At 41.8% G+C, this 20,528-nt stretch overlaps 1 protein-coding gene across 4 annotated transcripts in view; it reads right to left on the reverse strand.

Moving 5' to 3' along the window:
• The window catches only part of NSMAF (neutral sphingomyelinase activation associated factor), a 45,201-nt gene extending 26,909 nt beyond the window's left edge, over nt 1–18,292 (reverse strand). For 2 of the 4 annotated variants that reach the window (XR_013959301.1, XM_080646325.1), the window contains exons 1-6: nt 17,896–18,292; nt 7,821–7,910; nt 5,603–5,681; nt 5,441–5,508; nt 5,324–5,360; nt 1,181–1,231 (exon numbers count right to left, since the gene is read on the reverse strand). Coding sequence is in view for 2 of the 4 variants with exons in the window: in XM_080646325.1 (XP_080502451.1) it covers nt 1,181–1,231; nt 5,324–5,360; nt 5,441–5,508; nt 5,603–5,681; nt 7,821–7,910; nt 17,896–17,954 (384 nt within the window). In the remaining 2 variants the exon portion in view is untranslated. Of the gene's footprint in view, nt 1–1,180; nt 1,232–5,323; nt 5,361–5,440; nt 5,509–5,602; nt 5,682–7,820; nt 7,911–17,895 lie in introns of those variants that run through there. The other 2 variants (XM_080646326.1, XM_080646327.1) reach the window with 2 other exon arrangements.
• Between the last annotated feature and the right edge of the window lie 2,236 nt (nt 18,293–20,528).

Here is a 20,528-nt window from a genome sequence, read left to right on the forward strand (position 1 = left end):
TGAATTGCTCACGAAGGGAGCTGGTCCATGTATGGTTGCTGAAGTATCTCCATGGGAGGGACGAGAGTCTGGGGCTTCCTACCTGACATCACCGTTGATGTCACTATCTCCCCCCCTTTTAAATCTGAGGATCCTTTGGCTTTCTAATTCACATTGGAATAGAAGACCTCTTCTTCGCTTCAACCTCACTCATTTCCTCTGACAATTTTTCAACAGCCCAAGTGCAGCTTTGCACTTCAAGGTGGCTATTAGGAGAGCCTTCAGAGGGACAGCACCCCAGGCAGTGGTTCTCAACTTGGCGGCGGAGGGGGGGGGGGGGGTAGGTGGTGCCACACACAATGGGGAAACAGTGTATTAGGGCTTTTTGGGGTGGGAATAGGCTGTATGAGGGACAGACCCACCCAATAAAGAACTATCCTGCCCCAAATCCAACAGCACCACCCCATTACATCTCAGTATTCGTAGTTGTGGACTAACTGGTGCATGCAACTATTCCTTGTACAGAAAACCCAAAGGCCACCGCAGGGAGTTCGCACTCCACAGGCTGCTGGTGAGGAACTGCGGGCTGGCCTGAACTGGGCTGAGATCAGCCTGTGTTTCCCCAGAGAGGGCGACTTTTCCTATCACAGAGGTGTCAGTATAAGGAGCACTAGCCCTGACGCCAGGTCCTGTAAAATTCTCTTTTGGTAGAATTATCCCTTTACTGTACATTAAGCTGAAGCATAAGGAATTAAATAAAACACAGAATGGTTAAATGTGATGTCTAAGCTTACTTCACAGATACTGTATTCAAGTCTACTCATAGCTTCCACCCAATTAAGAGAATTTGTAAGTTATTATTGAGCTCTCAAATAAGCGTATTTTATAACCCATATTTCTCAAAAAACAAATTCTCAACAATATGCAGTAATCTTATAAATGATATATGTTCGATTTCAATTTTTATTCTAATAACTTAAGCTCTTTTTTGTCTATTAAACACTTTTTTAAGTCAAAAAGTTCATTGAAATCTCTTGGACTAAAATCTGTGATTCTCTGGGGTAATTTTGTTGTAACTGTTAGGTAACAAGCTTTTAAATACCCATTATTATATTTTATTAAAGGTGTCAATAAGTCACAAAATCTTATTGTTCAAAAGCACTATATTAATTCCTGGGAATAAATGAAAATCTTTACTTACTCTTTCTATTTTATATGGTGCAACAATGTTGTGTTCTTTAATGAAATATACCTGAGAAAAACAAATCAATATTTGTAAAATAAAAATTTTCATCGTCATATGTTACTATAAATTCAGTTATTATTAATTGAATTTAAATCATTGTTACACAATCTCCACTTTCCAAAACCGCTTACATTAACATCAGTGCAGTTTTAAGATTCTGATGTTAAAATAACAAATATTAAATTAAAAAGAAATGCATCAAGGCAACAAGGCATCATCATGTGTACCAAGTAACCAAGCAGATAGGTGAAGGAAGCTAATATAAGTGCCAGTTTTCTAAAAAAAAAAAAAAACGGGTAAAACCAATCAGTGGCATGAAATACATTCATTAACACCAAGTAACTTCTCTTCCCTGGAGGTGATCTGGTCACACAGTGTTCTTACCAGGCCACCTGTCCTTCCACTGCGTGTTAGTAACTGTGTCAAACAAGCAACACCATCTGCCAGAGCCAGCAATGTCCTCACACGGGTACCTCTCTGCCTGCCTTCTCTCCTGCTGGGGCGGAGGGTCTGCAGGGCTCCCAGATGAGGCACGCTCCTAGGGCACAGATATGAACCTCCCCCACCCAGCAGCCGTTCACTTTGCTCCCGTGATGATACACGGCACTCTCTCCCACTGGAAACAAACCATAGTAAAAAAACAAACACCTCTCCAGGGGGTCACATTCGCCTTGCCATGTCTCCATTCCTTTCTATGGTAAAACTGTGCAAGAGCCCACTTCACTTCCTCTTGGGCCCAGGACAGGTTTTCCCCCGAACCACGTGACTGAGAACACTCCTGGAAGGTCATAGAAGATGCACAAGATCACCAAGTCCAGCGAGAGTCCCTCCGCAGGGCGTCCTGGACTAGTTTCCCAGAGCATGTGACAGAGCTGATGCTCTGGCGCAGCTTGCACTTGGCTCCCCAGGCACCTGCTCCTGGTTCTCCCGACCTCACCCGATGCTCCTCTGGTCTTCCTTCCGACCCTGCGCACTCACTCTCCCTCCCTCCCTTCCTCCCTCCCTCCCTCTCTCTCTTGCCTGCCTCGGAGGTTACAGAGAGCCGCAGGGCCTCCCCAGGCCTCTCTGCCCACACTGGTCTCTGGGAAACCTCATCCAGTCCCAGGGCTTAGAAAGGAATCTGGAACCTGCTGACTTCCAGCTTCTCTGAAGCCCAGACAAGTGCTTCTAAATGCTGCCAGACTTCTCCTCTGAGAGGTCACATTCCAAGCAAAGCTGCTCCTTCATCACAATAAAGGGCACGACCACCCACCTCGCCAAGTCATTCCTGATGTTTGCAACTAGTCCATCGCACACCTGTTACGTTTTTCTTCAGAACAATCCAGACACTGACCACCCTCGCAATTCTACTGCTATCATCCTGCTCTAAAACACCGGGTTTCTGACACCAACGGGTCTCCTTGCTTCACACAGTTGTCCCTACAGCATATCCTCCACCTGGCCTCCAGAGAGATTTACAAACACACACAAGTCACATCACGTCCCTTCTCTGTCTAGGGACTTCTCTTTGGTGTTTTAGTCTAATTCCTGACTGGCCCACAAGGCCCTCCATGACATGGTCTCTGCCACTGCTTTCATCTCCCTTCCTAGCACTCATCCGCCTACGGTCCAGGCACCACACCCTCACTGCGCCTCCCAGCTGCCAGAGACATTCTCATCTCAGGGCCTCTCCCAGGCTCCTCTCTGCCCCAAACACCATTTCTTATGATAATCGCAGGGCTCACTCCCTCACGCCTTCTGAGAGGAGGGACCTTCTCATCAGGCATCCCTGACCATTCTATCCAGAGGAGCATGTGTCCCTTGTCCTATTCTATCCCTTTGTCCTGTTTTCATTTTCTTCATGTCATTTATCGCTGCCTGACATCATAGAAGATATTTAATTCTTGTCTGTTTTCTTAATGAAAAGTAAAATCCAAGGGGAGAGGAGCTCCAGATATTTTGTTCTTCCCTATATCTCTAAAACCTTGAGTATAATACTTACAGAGTGCATAAATTAAAACTATTATTTACACACACACACACACACACACACACACACACACACACACACACGCTTTATCCTGACAGTAAGAGAACATTTGGAAGCCAAACTCCCTAAATCCAAGGGACCTAACATACAGTTATCCCCCCTTTCCATGGTTTCATTTTCCGTGGTTTCAATTACCTGCAGTCAACCTTGGTCTGAAAATATTAAATGGAAAATAAACAATTCATAAGTTTAGAAAGTGTGCTGTTTTAAGAAGCATTATGAAATCTCATCCCCTCCTTCTCCAAACCATCCAGATGTGAATTGTCCCTCGGTTCAGTATAGCCCCACTGTATACGCTCCCCACTCTTAGTCACTGAGTGGCTTCCTCGGTTATCAGGAGACTGTCGCGGTATCCGAGTGCTTGTGCTCAAGTCACCCTTATTTCACTTACTAATGGCCCCAAGCACAAGAGTAACGATGCTGACAACTCAGAGATACCAAAGAGAAGCTGTAAAGTGCTTCCTTTAAGTGAAAGCATATGATGCATAGAAAAAAATATTGCCTATGTAGGGTTCAGTACTATCTGCAGTTCCAGGCATCCACTGGGGGTCTTGGAATGTATCCCCCACAGATAAGGGGAGACTACACTGTTTCTGAAACATTGTGACCTAATAAATAATAATTTAAAAAAAGTTGTATTTCTAGGTTTGTACTTAACCAGGAAGCTTAAATGATACTTGAAAGAGTAGCTTGTGTCTAGTTACCCCCTGGTATTAAGCTGATTTTGAGTTTAATATAAGACCTCTTCTACAAACTATTTAAAATAGGTAGAAGGATTTGGGGGCTTTATTTCTAAGCCCAAAGTTATTAAAATTTAACCAAAATGTGTATTTTTTTTCTAGTGGAAACCAAGAAAGTACTTCTTCAAGATACAGACCTTCTAGAATAAGGCAAAGATGCAGAATGATACTACAGAAATAAGGAGAGACAGGGGCAGCCCAGAATTAATAATAATGGTGTTCCTTCCCCAAAGTAATAGATTTTCATATATGTAACTGTTTTTCATATATGCCAGTTACAACAGCATAAAGTCCAAGGTAGCCTGTGAAATGTTTTCTTCCTTGAAATCAATGGAATCATGGATACAGATGCAGGAAATTACGTAGTCTGGTATCTCCCAGCTTTTATAACAGACTCTCCAGTAGACATTAAGAAGTGTTCCATGATCAAAGGTCTTGGTGATCTGAAAACCACTGGGAGCACTCTCTGCCCCTAACCATTCGCCTCCTGGACTCTCAATGCACTTCTGTATGTTAAGGCTTTGAGTCAAGTCCCGAGTCTGTGTGTCTTTGTTCCCACAGCATTTCCTACACTGACTTGATCACAGAAAGATTTTTCTTTGAACACTTCAAGGAACTAGGGCTCTCACTGATAGCTGAGGCAACACTGATCTCCTCTAACCCTTTCATTTTAAAGATGAAGGTGAAGTCAGAGGCAAAAGAAAGTGGTAGATGATCTCTATTCCGTTCTTATTTCCAATTTTTCAAGTATCTACAGACAAATTAAGTATATAACAGGAGAAAAGCCATGTTTCACTTTATTTCTGTATTGCCAGTATTAGGCACAGTACTGGGTGCATAAATGTATATCAAGTGGCTTTGGAATTGATAAGAAGTCATGACCTCAAGCATCATAATTATACAAGGTTACACATTCTGAGTCGCTGGCTTGGCTGTCAGCATGCTCAGGCTGAGATCACTTAAGTGGTGTGCTGCTGGCCTCCACCTTCTCAATGACTAGGAGGCCACAGGAGGAACCACAGTCCTTTCATTTCAACCCTCAAACATGGCCAGAACTCCTAAAGATGGAACCACAAGCCTGCAGGTAATCACACACTTAGTAAACATTAAGGATCTCATTAGGGATCACATCTTTGAAAGTATATATTTCTCAGTGATTATTTAAAAGCATTCAAACATTTACTCCAATGACCTCCATTTGAGATTCCTACAAATAATTAATTATGCTTAAGCCCACATGTGCACGTGCGTGCTTGTGCACACGCACACACACACACGCATAAACTGTTCATTCAGGTTAGAACAAAACATTTACTATGTTACTCTTACCTGACTGAAAATGAGTGAAATCCCCCCAGATTTTGCCCTAAAATGCAGATAAAAGTTATTAAACATATATACTTTTTTGGTAGACATGAAATCAAACAGTTAGTGATGATGACATACTTTGCAAAGTGTCTATTGGCTCCATTTTCTCCATGTTTTCCTATTTTTATACAATCTCTCAAAGGAATCTGGATAAAATCGAGAGAGAAATGTAAAAATAAGCAAAGGTAACATATACACAAAGAATAGGAATGCCTCTATTTTTTTTTACAATGCATTTACCTTAATGATGGGCTGGGATATTGCATCTGGTTCAAAAATAACAGATTTTGAACATATTTTTAAGGAGCCTCTGACTCTCCTAGAGATCAAAGTGTAAAAGATTATTATTAATGAACATTAACAAAAGTCACAAAAGAATCATAATACATAAATTAATGAAAGATCAACAACAGAATTAAAGAGAAGGGTATGAAAGGTTGGAAAATATAGCAAAATAGTTGTCCTCATCTCCTAGAGGCTAACAAAACCTGCATGTATTCTAACATTGGTGAGCTCCGTCCCATGCACTTCATTTGTATGACTTCACCTGGAATTCACAACTACACTGAAAGGAAACTAGGATCAGAAAGCTGATCCTTAAGGCACACTGATACTACCCTGTCTCTAGTAAATCCTTTTGACTTTTAATTCCCTATATCTAAAAGAACTATTCAGAAGGCAACACTAAATATATAAAATTGACCATGTAAGAGATTTTTTTTTTACTTATCATAATGAAAAAATAAACAAGAGTTTGAAATTATCTCATAAAATGCTTTTAATGGTGATTTTGGGGTATGTAGGAATTCAGGAAAAAATTCGATTCATAATAATAAGCAATTTTCAGGACTATCAACTCAAATGTTAGATTTAGGGCTTTTAATTCCACTTCTTGGATTTATTTCTGCATCCCTGTATAGTTTAAATAATGTAATGGTTGGAAATTTACAGTATCTAAAAAAATAAATCACACTGAGAAATAGAGTCTTATAGTCGGAGTACCAACCCCTTCCTCCTACCATACCCAGAGTAACACTCCCTGTTCTTTTGTTGGCAGCACTATTTCTTTAGCTTTCTATCTTTGGTGCTTAATATATATGCATTAAATGGATGAGGAGACTCATCCATTTAATACATATGATTTAATTTGCAATTCTTTGTCCTCAGAGGATTTTTCACATCATTGATTTTACATCATTTTTTTCCTGCTGTTAAATGCATTTACTTTTCTAACACCCTAAATTATCTAATAATAACTTAAGAAGTACTTTTATGGAAATTTCTTAACATACAGTAATATACAGAATATAAAACTTGCAAGTATCAATTATCTAGCTTCTGCAACTGTTAACATAAACAAATCGCTTAGACTCATTAAATAAATAACCTATCGTTATCACACCTAAAAATAATTAATAATTCCTTAATGTCATCAGTATTCAGTCAGTGTGGAAATTTTTCTATTTCCTAAATAGGATTTAATAGTTGGTTTGTTCAAATCCTAATCCAAAGTCCATGTTACTTTTAATTGATAATGCCTCTTATATCTCTTACTCTAAAACAATTTTCATTTTCCCACATTATGAATTTTGCAAAACTAAAAGGCAACCAGATTCCGGTTTGATTTTCTGCCAAGAATGCTTCAGAGGCAGTGCACATGTGCTCCCTTCATATCAGGGGGCTTGGTGGGTTCAGGTGATGTCAACCTTGACATATCCATTATAAAATTTATCAGCAGCTTTTCACCTGCTGGTTTAGCAGACATTGAAGATTCTCTCTAGATCAGCGGTTAGCAAACTTTTTCTATGAAGAGCCAGATAGTAAATATTTATTTCCTTTGCAGGCCATATGCATTCAACTCTGTCACAAGCATTCAACTCTGCTATTGTAGCAGGAAACCAACCACACACAATACATAAACAAATGAGTGTGTGTGTGTGTCCCAATAAAACTTTATTTACAAAATACATGTTTTCACCCAAGAGTTGTAATTTGCATCTACATAATGAATGTATCTCCATTACTCATTGGGGATTGAAATTTTTATCATTCCTCTGTGTTTATTATCTAGAATTTCTTAACAAAGAACATTTTAAAAATTGAAGGTACTGATTTTTATACCATTCTGTGTTTTATGATCATTACTTTATAACACCGTAACCCAAATAATTGAGTGTGTTAAGTACAAAAGGGATCTAGGAAAATAGTGATGGAATGAATCAGAGTCCTAGCCAGCTGATATGAGGTACTCACAACCTGGAAGGAATTAGTACACACCAATTCTTAGCTTTGGAAAATATTCGAAGTATGACAACAACTTATAAATCCCCCTCTTCTCATTACATTCCCAATACAAAAGAAGGGATGAAAAAAACCTCCAGGATCATACATTTAATTTTTAAAATATCAGACAACAGAAAGGTTTGCTCGTCCACAGAGATACCAAAATCTTCCTTACCTTTCCTTCTGACTGCCCTTATGCTGAATATGATGAGCTGTATGCTGCTCAAAGTAGTATTCCTCCAAGTTAAGCAGGAGCAAGGAGAATCTAAATTGAGGGGCAGGAAGATACTTCATGTTTATTATTATTTTTTTTAAGTATAAGAAAACAGAATATTTAAAGCATCCGTTCCCAAAGTGCTTTTCCATTTATTAAATCAACAAATGCTTATTAAGTGTAGATTATATGCCAGGCATTCCTTGCTATCCAGTAAGGAGGAGACAACACACAGACCAGCTGGCTATGCCTAAAATAAATAAATATATTTTCACCAGGCAGATTTACTTTTTCTTTAGAAAAACCCAAAATGTCATGACATAAAATGTATTCTTGCCTGAAAAAACTTGGAGCTTTCCCACCTGTGGAGTTTTTATCGTATTTCCCCATCTCTTCCCCACCACACGCAAACCCTCAAACATCAAGACTCATGATTAGATGAATTTATCCTGCTACTCCTACAATAGCCCCTGTAATAACCAATCTAATGCTTTGTACACAATGAGTATTTAATAAGTAAGTAAACTGAACTGAATGGGACTGAAATATAGTTATTTTTAAATTTTTGAGTGCTTTTAACTTTTAAAAATAAATTAAGGTGATAAGGAAAAGTATAAATTTAGTTGTATGGCCACAGAAACAAATATATGACAAAGAACTGCAAACAAATGTTTTGTTTGTTTTATGGTGAGAAGCAGGAAATATCAACAGCATCTAGAGTTACAGGGAAAAGCTTTCATCAGAAGTGTGGACTTGAGATGGGTCTTGAAGTTCTGGCGTGTGATGGAGGAAGATATTTAGATTAAATATGGCAGATTAAACATATATTTATTTCTGTTTCCTCTGGAAACTCCACTTTAAAAGGGGAACAAAAATATTTTTTTCAATGGTAAAACCCACAGATTAAAGAAAATTACATAAAAGCAGATGAGAGATCTCAACAAATTAGTAAGACACATAAAAGCAGATGAGAGATCTCAACAAATTAGTAAGAAATGGGAAGCAGATAGGAGGAATCAGGAGTGATCTGAAACCAGAACAGCAGGTGCTTCCAGGGAAGGTACGAATTAGGAGAAAACCAAGACCAGTCTCAGGACTTCCAGAAAGTCCAAAGTTGCAGGTTTCAGGCCCTAAGAAGGCAGGGATGAAGCACGGGGTGGGTGACGGGGAGCCTGAATGAGGAGTGGTCTAGGTTCCTCCCCTGATGGTTATCCTTATCTCACTCTGGCACATGGTTTTTCTATAGAAAAACTGAAAAAGAGGCTTCAAACTACAGATCAGCACAGGGAAAGCAGGACTATGGAGCGAAAAGAGGGTGATTAAGCAAAAAAAACAAAAAAACAAAAACAACAACAACAACAACAACAGGAAGACAACACACAGACCAGCTGGCTATGCCCATATATATATATATATATATATATATATATATATATATATATATATATATATATATATGTATATATATATATATATATATCCAGTCATATTTAGTATTTACAATCATTACTTTATAACTCCCAGCAGCAGTCTGTTGGTTTGATTTTGGGAAAAAAAGTAAATAGCAGGAGAAAAAAGACCTATGGATTTTTGAAAGAGCCAGGTTCTCTACAACATCATCCCATAGGGAAGAGCAACAGAGAAGGCCTGCCCAGAGTGACACGGGATTACACACGTCACACTTAAATATGAATGGACAATTCAAGATCACCAGCCTCTCACAGGAAAGAACTAAACCAAAACAAGCAGAAGAACACCACTTGAAGGATTAGAGACAATGTAGAGAACAGAAGAAAAGGCTAAAGGACTATAATTAATAGCCTTACAAAGAAGAAATTACACCGATGAAATAAGATATTGCTCATTAAAAAAATCTGAACCAAAAGAAAAATAACTCACAATTAAAATTAACAAGAACAAGAACCAGTTTAATATAATAACCAGCAACTCTTATTGGCCCGTTCTACATTTTAAAATTCATGAATAAGAATTAATCATAGGCTAACCTGCTAGAGCTCAATGTAAAATGCTCACTATTAACACTTTTATCAGGATGATCACCTAGTAAATTATGTAATGTCTAATCACCTAAAACTAATGTAATACTGTATGTCAACTGTAATTGAAAAATAAAAAATGATACTAAAAATGACCAGGCAGTTATAAATGACCCAAATAAAACTAGAAATGTAAAAATACAGTGATTGAACTTAAACTAATGGTACAGACAGGAAATTAGGCAACTAGATAGAAAATTAGTAAATGATAAGATGGATTTAAATAACTCACAGCACAACACAGAAAAATAAATATTAAAGAGTGGTTATAAGGCATAAAAGAACGAGGAAAAGCAGTATTCCAAGTTAAAGGCTTGAGTCCAGATAGTTCCAAAACTGTTTCAGCTTCAGGACCCCAATCAAGATGACTAGGAAGACATCTCTATATAGACAAACATCAAAACACTGCAAAGAGATTGTAAAAGCAGCCAGTGAAAAGACATTACTTACAGGGACAATTAAACTTAAATGATATGGGTTTACTGCAGGCTGGTCTACCAGAATAGAAGGTGGCCTTGTGCAAAAGCTCCATAGAAACCTGCGATGGTCTTGTCCTGGTCAACCACAAGGCTAGGACCCCAGTGTCTTAATCATACCAGAGAAAGGGCTGGTGGTTTTCTAACCATGAACATAGATACAACAAATACTGCCCCATCCTGCCACATCATACAGACCCAAGTGCAAGGCTGAGAGAGCCCCCAATCAAGCCAGGAAAGGGGCAAGGCCAAAACCCACAGCCACAAAAACTGAGCTGGACATGCTGAGCCAAGGTTCCATCGCAGTTCAGCTCTCCTGTATCCTAGCCCAGGCTACTCCTTGGGATCCCAGTTTCTCCTGGAGTCTGAAGCCCGTCCCTGCGCGGCAGCTAAGTGCTGCAGCAGGGGGCGTGGCACATGTGTTCCTAACCCTTTCTCAGTTAAACTTCCTCCCAGGAAGGCTGCTCCAGCAAGCATATTCCCTGGCCATTTGCCTTCGTTTGCACAATTTTCAAAATGCTGAATGAACTATACATCTAGCAAAACTGATTTTTTTTATAACAAGGATAGCATAAAGACACGTCCAGACAGACAAAAGCAAACTTAGTTTACGATCACCAGACCCTTATCAGGGGAACTTCTAAGAGATATTTCTTCAGGAAAGAGAAAGTAATTCCAAATGGAAGATGTGATATGCAAGGAAGAATGCTGAACTAAATATGCATGTAAAACAGATAAGCATTAACTAGACAATTATACAGCAGACCCCACCGCCTATGTTGGCAATTTCACTTCCTGTGGTTTCAGTTACCTGAGGTCAACCATGCTCTAAAAATATGAAATGAAAAATTCCAGAAACAATTAACTCCTAAGTTGTAAATGGTGGCGCTGTTCTGAGTAGCGTGATGACATCTAGTGCCTTCCCCCGGGACCAGCTCAGAAAGTGAATCAGCTCTTGGTCCATCTCCTCCCACCCTGTTAGTCACTTCGTAGTTGTCTCAGTTATCACATCAGCTGTTGTGGGGGTGCAGTGCTTGCGTTCAAGTAACCATTGTTTTGCTTAATAATGGCCCTAAAATGCACGAGTAGTGATGCTGGCAATGCAATAGAAACGGTAAAGTATTTGCATGTATAGGAAAAAACCCAGTATATACAGGATGCGGTACTATCTGCAGTGTCAGGCATTCACTGGGGTTCTTACATTATATCCCCACTGGATAAGGAGGGACAACTGAAATGTTTATAGTTTTCAGATACAGATTGAAAATTCTGGACGATGCCAGGTTATAATTTAGGATGGGACAACAGGAGTTAACTATTCCAAGGTCCTTATATTATTACGGAGGACGGTAAAAAGAATGATTAGCTTCAGTATATAAACATTAAAATTCAAGGGTAAGTGCTAGAAAAACAGAATATGTTACTTCCATATGCTTCAGGAAAAATGAAAGGGAAAAAGCAGGGTCTTAATTCAAACTAAGGGAAAAATAAGACAAAATAAAAAAGTAAAAATGGATCCAAATATATCTGTAACAATAATAAATGTAAGTGAACTAACCTGATGAGACAAATATTATCACTACCCTAAGCTTAAAGGGTGTGAGTGAGGGATACACCCAAGACCTGAGTCCCCAACTCCTGCCTAAACTTGTGCTTAGTCTAGTTATACCAAAAATAAATAAAAAATCCCAAATACACTGGACCTAGAAGAATTTTTTTTCAGTTCACCAAACGTGACTGCGGCCTACCCACTTTGCCTCGATTTGCTCACTTGCTCCTCTCCCTAGACTAGTTCCTACAGCATGCTCCCTGAGCCCCTTCTGAGCTCCTCTTAGTCTTCATCATTATCTTCTGGATGCAAATTCATACATGTGAAGACATACAGACAAAAGGAAGCCCTATTTCTTTACCTCCTGCTCACACGTGGCCTTCTCTGTGAGATCTTTCCCGGCCGCTCTACCTGAAGCCGTGTATCCCTGTCTTCTACTCACACTGGCAGCCCCTTCCTGGCCTTGTGTTCCCTCCCGAGCAGTTACCATTCTTTAACACACTGTATTCTTTACTTGCCTTGTCTATTTTCCATCCCTACTAAAGTATAACATCTTGATTTTTAAAAATTAAATGAATAAATCATAAAATCCCACCCCAAAAGAAAAAGTTATCAGAATAAATTATTTGAAAGTCCAACTATAAGCTTTAGAAGAAACATGTCTAAAACCTTTGGACACACAAAAGTTAAAAGTAAAAGAATGAAAAATTCTAAATAATGCAAATAATCAAAAGAAAATTGATAGTTATATTAATATCAGACAAATAGAAAAATATCATTACTAGAAGAGTTCATTATATATTGATGAAAGACTCAACTAAGAAGATATCAATTCTAAACTTATATAGACTTAATAACATACCCTGAAAATATATGTAGCAAAGATTGATAGAAATACAAGGTCAAGTTTGCATCATGAAGCATCTATCAGTAATTGATTAGTCAATCAGAAAAAAAAAGTCATTAAGGAAATAGAAGATCTAAATACAATAAATAAACTTAATATAATTTCTTTCAACCCATCAGCAGTCCTGATTAAGTAAGTACCGATTCTGCAATTTATCTCCATTTTCAACACTTGGTATATCCCATAAAGACATTTAAAAAATAGGATGATCAGTTTTAGAAATAAAACAAATGAGTATAACCACTTTGCTCTCTTACAAGTATAATGAATACATAATCAATTGATAAAATAAACATATGAAGCAAAAGACATTTAATGTCAGCCAAGAAATTTAATATTAGCATAACCAAGAGAATTACACACAGAGAATGTGTGAAGCAAAGCTGAAGTCTAAAAAATGCCTGTAAAACTATTAATATAATATGTTTGCCCAATACAGAATTCACGATCACTAATGTTTCATCCTGGAATGGCAGCTTACAAGCCATAGCTAGGAACTTTGTTCTATGACACTAGAGAGAAAACTCTGACTCTTCCCCAGTAGGAACATGCCTTAACCATCTAAATCTCTACATCACCCAAGAAGAAAATAGCTTTAGTCCACCCACACCACTTCTAGACATGAAGATAAAAAGCACTGAACAATTATCCTATCTTAATCTTAAAACAAATATTTTAAATAGCAACAGTTTGTAGAATATCCTCATCTGCTAACCTGCTGTACACATGAGTGTACAACAATTCCACAGGAAGATATATAATTGTCCTTAAAAATGTTTTCCCTTTATCTTCTTTAACAACTGCAAGGGACATTAAAAACAACACACACACACACACACACACACACACACACACACAGGAAAATCAATATGGTTCCTGCCATTTAATCTTAACCAGGCCCTGACCGGTTTGGCTCATGGACAGAGCATAGGCCTGCGGACTGAAGCGTCCCAGGTTCAATTCCGGTTGCAGGCTCGATCCCCAATAGGGGGAGTGCAGGAGGCAGCCAATCAATGATTCTCTCTCATCACTGATGTCTCTCTCTCTCCCTTCCTCTCCCTTCTTCTCTGAAATAAAAATATATTTAAAAAAAGAATAATAAAAATAAAATAAATAAATCTTAACCAGGATACTAGTGTACCTAATTTGAATGGCCAAGTATCTCTTTGTTTTCTGATACTGAAAATTATCAAAGCATCTCTTTATAAACATCACCAATAAATGGCACTAATTACAGTTGTTCAAACCAGAAACCTGAGAGTACGACTGCCATGTTTAGTAAATAAAAATGACCACACCTAAATTTGAATTTCAGATAAGTTACAAAAATTTTTCAGTATAAATGTGTCAAATATTGCACAAGATATGCTTATTCCAAAAGATTATTCACTGTTCATCTGACAACTCTAGCTGGGATTCTTCCTGTATTACCTCCTACGCAATCCACCACACGAAGACCTGTCAATGCTACCTCCTAAAAATATAAAAAATACATCCACTTCTCCATTTCTTCTACCACCACCTTGATCCAAGCCACCAATCTAAGAATCTGCCAGTCTATGCTTCTACTTTGTAGAAACATCACTTACTCTAAATGCACCAGCATCAACTTAACAGTAAAAGAAATAAATGCTAATTTCAAGTTTTTCCTTTTCTGGGGTCACTATCTGGTAGCAGTAGAAATCTAAAAGCTCTAAAGCAGCATGAGAAGGGCCAATGAACTCATTAACTCTGAAGAGGTGAGGCCTTTCATGAAACAGTCCCAAGGAAAGTAACAGTTCTCTTGGATATATGCCTGAGCCAATGACCCATATCAATCATTCTGCAAATTGGTGTTTATTGACACCTAAAGGATTGAGCCATGAAAAATCTGTGCAAAAATAGTAAACTTGGGGCTGAACAAAGTTGGTTGAAATATTCTTGTCTTTAGGCATGAATTCTAAGATTTATAAAGAGACTGCTTGATTCTAGCCCACATCTGACTGTGAGACAGATTCCTGTCATTCAAACTGATATTCTACGGACAGCATCCTGGTTCAAGCCTACCCATCCCAAAGTTGCAAAGCCATGTGGCAGAGAGCATTAAAGAATTAGGGTAGCCCTAGCCGGTTTGGCCCAGTGGATAGAGTGTCGCCCTGCGGACTGAAGGGTCCTGGGTTTGATTCCGGCAAGGGCACATGCCCAGGTTGCAGGCTCAATCCCCAGTAGGGGGTGTGCAGGAGGCAGCTAATCAATGATTCTCTTTTATCATTGATGTTTCCATTCCTCTCTCCCTCTCCCTTCCTCTATGGCAGTGGTCGGCAAACTCATTAGTTAACAGAGCCAAATATCAACAGTACAACAATTGAAATTTCTTTTGAGCCGAAAACTGACTTCTGCGCATGGGCCACGAAGTTTCAATCACACTGTACGTGCACGCCCGCACATGGTATTTTGTGGAAGAGCCATACTCAAGCAGGAGTCCTCAAACTACGGCCCGCAGGCCACATGCAGCCCGCCAAGGACATTTATCCGGCCCGCCGGGTGCCGCTGCCTGTCCTGCTTAGCAGCCGACTCGTCCCGGGCCAGCAGTGCGCATAGGAATTTGTTCATAGTTTTTTTTTTTAAAACTATAGTCCGGCCCTCCAACGGTCTGAGGGACAGTGAACTGGCCCCCTGTTTAAAAAGTTTGAGGACCCCTGCTCAAGGGGCTAAAGAGCCGCACGTGGCTCGCGAGCCGCAATTTGCCGACCACTGCTCTATGGAATCAATAATATATATTGATATACCAGTAATCTGAAAAAGTCGGTGCCAGGTATTTTATATTTATTTGAAGCCTACTTGCTGACTGCCCTAATTCTTTTATATATATACTGAGTGGCCAGATTATTATGATCTCTGAATGCATAATAATCTGGCCACTCATATATATTAGAGGCCTCTCTATATATTAGAGGCCCGGTGCATGAATTCGTGCATGGGTGGGGTCCGGCCAGCCTGGCCAGGGGGATGGGACATGGGCGGTTGGCTGGCCTGCCTGCTGGTCGAACTCCTGGTCAAGGGGACAATTTGCATATTAGCCTTTTATTATATAGGATATACACTGAGTGGCCAGATTATTATGCGTTCAGAGATCAGAATAATCTGGCCACTCAGTATATATATATATAAAAGAATTAGGGCAGTCAGCAAGTAGGCTTCAAATAAATATAAAGTACCTGGCACTGACTTTTTCAGATTACCAGTGCTCAGGCACAGTTGCTGCCTCCTGCCTGATGAATAAATGTTTTGGTTGTGAGAGCTAGTTCTGTCGGGTCCTGCTAGCCTGTCACATCTGATCAATGAATCCTGACAAAGCCGACTATACACTGACACGTAAGTGCAGACTTGTGTGACATTGCAGAGCTGTACAAGTTAACCAAATACAACTCAAATTACTGCCATGGAAATACCTGGCAGATCTAAAGAAAACAGGTTTTCCTGTATATCCACCAAGCAATGGAATTGTTACAAATGACTCTTGGGCCATAGAACGTGAAGGCAATTCAAAGTGTTTCAGAGTTCTTACAATGTAAATTTGAACATTCATATATTTAACACAGAATACCAGAATGTCTTACAATATAGAACAAACTCTATTCAAGCTCTTTCCGCCTGAAACAAGCATTACAAGTGAAGGCAGAAGAACCTCTGCAGGTGTGAGTACTTTGTGGCCATTATGATGGAATAAGCAAGACTTTCTGCGGATAAAACCCAATCATACCGCCAAGATGTTATTGGAAGCCATATCCAAGATGATTTTTGGTTATCTTTATCTCCTTCTCTACACTAGGGAGACAAAATTTCAGACTACGGATATGCTGGCCAGGCCAACAGTAGAGATTGGAAAGGAATATGAACGTTTGGACCAAACAGGCTCAGGCAACATCTGTAAAACAAGCGTGGATGCTGCAAGCTCACACAAACCTTAGAGCCTACACTTGCATTTGCATGTATAAGCTGCTTTGTTGGTGTCCAACTGAGGACACAACGTGACAGGTGAGCAGCACTCCGACATAACTAGCTCCCACTGCTCAAATAATATGTGTAAAATAATTCAGCCCCACTTCCTACTGCCCCCAGGGACTCCAGGCCCCGGGATCAGCCAGTTGTTTCGGTCGCCATCAATGCACTGGGAGGTATACTTTGGGGCAGAAGTGAGCTTTCTTATTAAACACTTCCCCTGGAGACTGAGGATCAGGAACTCTGAGGGCACTGCCCTGAGGCTATTTTAGCTCCTACTGGGACCCCAAGTCCCTCCCGGGGTGGGGAGGAGACTGCAGTGCCCCCCACCAAGCTTTTGAATGCAAAGCCTCCTCCTATGGTGAGGTTCACTGGTTAGTTAGGAGAAAACATGGGGGGGGGGGGGTGACCCTGGCTTTTCTCAGAATGAGGCCTTGTTTGTGGCCCTCCTCCCGGCCCAGTAGGGCATCTGCTTCACAAAGTCTGAAGAAGTGGAAGTTGGCAGCAAAAAGGCTGTGCTGTTAGGCGTGTAGGTCTACACCCCCACCCTGGTGCAGCCTCTGGGTCACCGATTCGAGAGTGGCCCGGCTGGAACCCCGTGGAGCCCGGGCAGGGCTGCGACCTCTCGTCGGCTACCTGGGGGCGGGAGTGACAGTGGGGGGGATGCAGTGAGAACGCGGGGTGTCCGCCGAGCTCGCTCTCACTCTCCTGCTAACCTCCCCCGGGACGCCAAGGGCTCGTGCGCCGCGGAAGCCCTGGCGCTCAGGTGCTGGGCGCCCGCGAGGAGCCCGCCCCGCACCCGCGCGGCCTCTTCCGGGTGAGCCGGGCCGCAGCCGCCGGGACCGCAGGGGCCGGCCGGGCTCCCCGTGGGTTCCGGGCCGGCCTGGCTCCTGCCCCGGTGGTCTCAGCCCCGACCAGGCCGAGCCTCTGCCCCAACTCGGGGCTTGGCCGCGGCCCTCTCCCGGGCGCCGACTGTGCTCGCGGCCGCTGCCTCGGAGCGGGCGCCAAGCCTGGTCCCTCGCTCTCCGCCGCAGCCCCGCTCGGGCCGCCCCGGCCCCGTGCTCACCGCTCCTTGGAGTAGAGCTGCAGCTGCTGCTCCTGCTGCTTCTTCCGGATAAACGCCATGGAGGGCGGCGGGCGCAGGACGCGGGGACACCCGCCGCCGCCCGCCGCGCAGGAGCCGGTCTGCGAGCCCTGCCGGGAGAGAGCGCGCTGCCCGCCCGGCTTCCGTGTGGAGCCGCTGGGCGGCCCAGAGGCCCACGCTGCGCCCCGGCCCGCAGCGTCCGGCCGCGCTCACCGCATCTCCGCGTGGGGACTCGGGCGCCGTGACTCAGGCGGAGGGGGGCGCGTGGGGGCCCAGGTGCTGCCCAGCGCCCGGAGGTCAGCTGGGACCTGCCCTTCCCCGCCAGACGCTGGCGCTTCCCGGGCCAGTGCTTGACTCCACGTTTAACCTTTCCCCGCGCGCTGGGAGGCCTGCCCTTAAACGATACCACTTGGCTGGCCACGGGGCCCTCAGCCTCCTGGTAATTGAAGTACTAATTGGTTGCAAGACTTCTTTTTCTCTTTCTCTAACAACTTTATTGAGATAGCCCTCACACACCAAGCAATTCACCCATTCGAAGTGTACCATTCAACGGTTGTTAGTAAATTCACAGACATGTGCCACTATCAGTCATTTTGGGACATTTTTATTACCTCTCCCAACTAATATCCTTCAGTCATCACCAAGTCCCTCTTCCCCACTCTAGCAAATACTCATCAGCTTTCTGTCCATGAATTTGCCTCGTCTGGACATTGCACATACATGTAATCATACAATATGTAGCCTTTCTCTGCCTGGCTTCTATCACTGAGCGTAATCTTTCTAGGATTAGCCGTGCATCAGTACTTCATTCTTTTTTTTTTTATTGCTGATGAGTATTCCACTGTATGGATATAACAAAACCATTCACTAGAAATTCTGGGTGTTTCTGCTTTTGGCTATAATGAATAATGCTGCTATGTACCAGTTTTTATGTGGACACGTGTGTTCATTTCTATTGACTACACACCTAGGAGTGGAATTCCTGGTTCACATGGCAACTCTGTCTAAACATTTGGAAAACAATTATTCTCCAAAGTGGCCACACCATTTCACATTTCCACCAGCTGTGTATAAGGGTTCCAGGTTCTTCACATCCTCGCTAACACTTGTTAATTATAGTTATCCTAATGGGTGTGAGTGGTGCTTCACTGTGGTTATAACTCCTTAATATATCCTGAGTGTCACCCCATGATTGTTTACCTTTGAGGGATCCTTTAATAATGAACATTTAAATGGTGTAATAGCTGACACATCTCTAATATTACTTTACAGACCAGGTTCTACAGGGTTTGGTTTTTTTAAAAGCTTTAAGGCAAATGTGTATTTGAGCTCTCTAGTATGTTGTTGGACTCTAATGGGAAAATGGGGGAGCCAAGAATAAAAGTTGGGGCTGGGTCTTATTGAACTTGGAAAAATGATATGCATAATAGTGAGTACCCATTAACATTTTCTGGAATGAATGAGGTGCGTGGCTTCCCTGTGACTTGGACTGAGTCTCTTCCATGTGATCAAGTGCTGCACAGAACCTTCAACTGTAAAAATGTTATCGGTGGGTTGCCCTCTTTGTCCCTACCTGTTACTGGTGGAGGTGAGATTCTTGGGGTGCCACGGGAACAAGAATTTCCTGAGGCCCCCATGAGAGGATGTGGTATCATGGAAAGCTTTATTGATGATGTGAAATTAAGGGAGTTCCCCTTCAAGGTCCAATCTCCCTCTGTCCCGTCATGGGAAAAGTCCAACCGTATCTTGAGCAGACTAAGATCAAAGCCACCGCCCAGAGCCTTCGCTCCACATTAAAGCTCAGTCCAGTCCAGCATCTGGCCAGCTTAGCTTGTGTTCCCAGCTGCAGTCCATTGTGTGTGGGGTCCACATGGCCCATGGCTTCTTGGGCCACCTGACGATGGAGGAAGTATGGGCTAGTGTGGGTCACAGAGCCAGCGAGAAACAGGAGCACAAGAGAGCAGGAGAGAGAGAACTCCCTTGTCTTGGGGCTATAACCAGGAGCTTAACCAATTAACATTTTAGGATTTCGTGCTTGCAGTGGCTCTGCCCCTCTAGCCAGGTTAGACTGACAGACAAGCATCTTTCCTACATCACCCCAACTTCACTGCATCATTCCCTCATCCCCGCCCCAACAATCCAGGAGCAGGGAAGGGAGGGGTCTGAAGCTGCAGCTTCTTGGTGAAGCCGGCCAGGTGATCATGCTTACAACGTCTGGCCCTCCCTTTGCTCTCTTCCTGTTATCAATATCAACTAATTAGTTACAACAGTAATAAAAAGATGTTGGAGACATTAGCCCAATGTTCCTATAGGAAATTGTGACCTAATCAGGTAGCTGAGACAATGGGCAGGTACACGATAAAATAAGAGTAAAATTTGCTAAGAGGTACAGCAATAACTTTCTACATGAGCAGTACTATAATAGATGATATTAGTTCAGAAGAGAGAAATCACTTTGGCAGGAATAGGGAAGGTGGGAAAACAGCATGCAAGTTTTTCCTCTGAGTTAAACGTTAAAGGATGATGTGATCCTGGTAGGTGGCGAGTGACCAAGATTCCTTCCTTGACCAAATTCTAGTTAGGACACTTGGAGCCCTCTCCTCAAGCAGGCCTCA

This window comes from Plecotus auritus (genome assembly GCF_963455305.1).
Source record: "Plecotus auritus genome assembly, chromosome: 11".
In the NCBI taxonomy this organism is placed as follows: Eukaryota; Metazoa; Chordata; class Mammalia; order Chiroptera; family Vespertilionidae; genus Plecotus; species Plecotus auritus.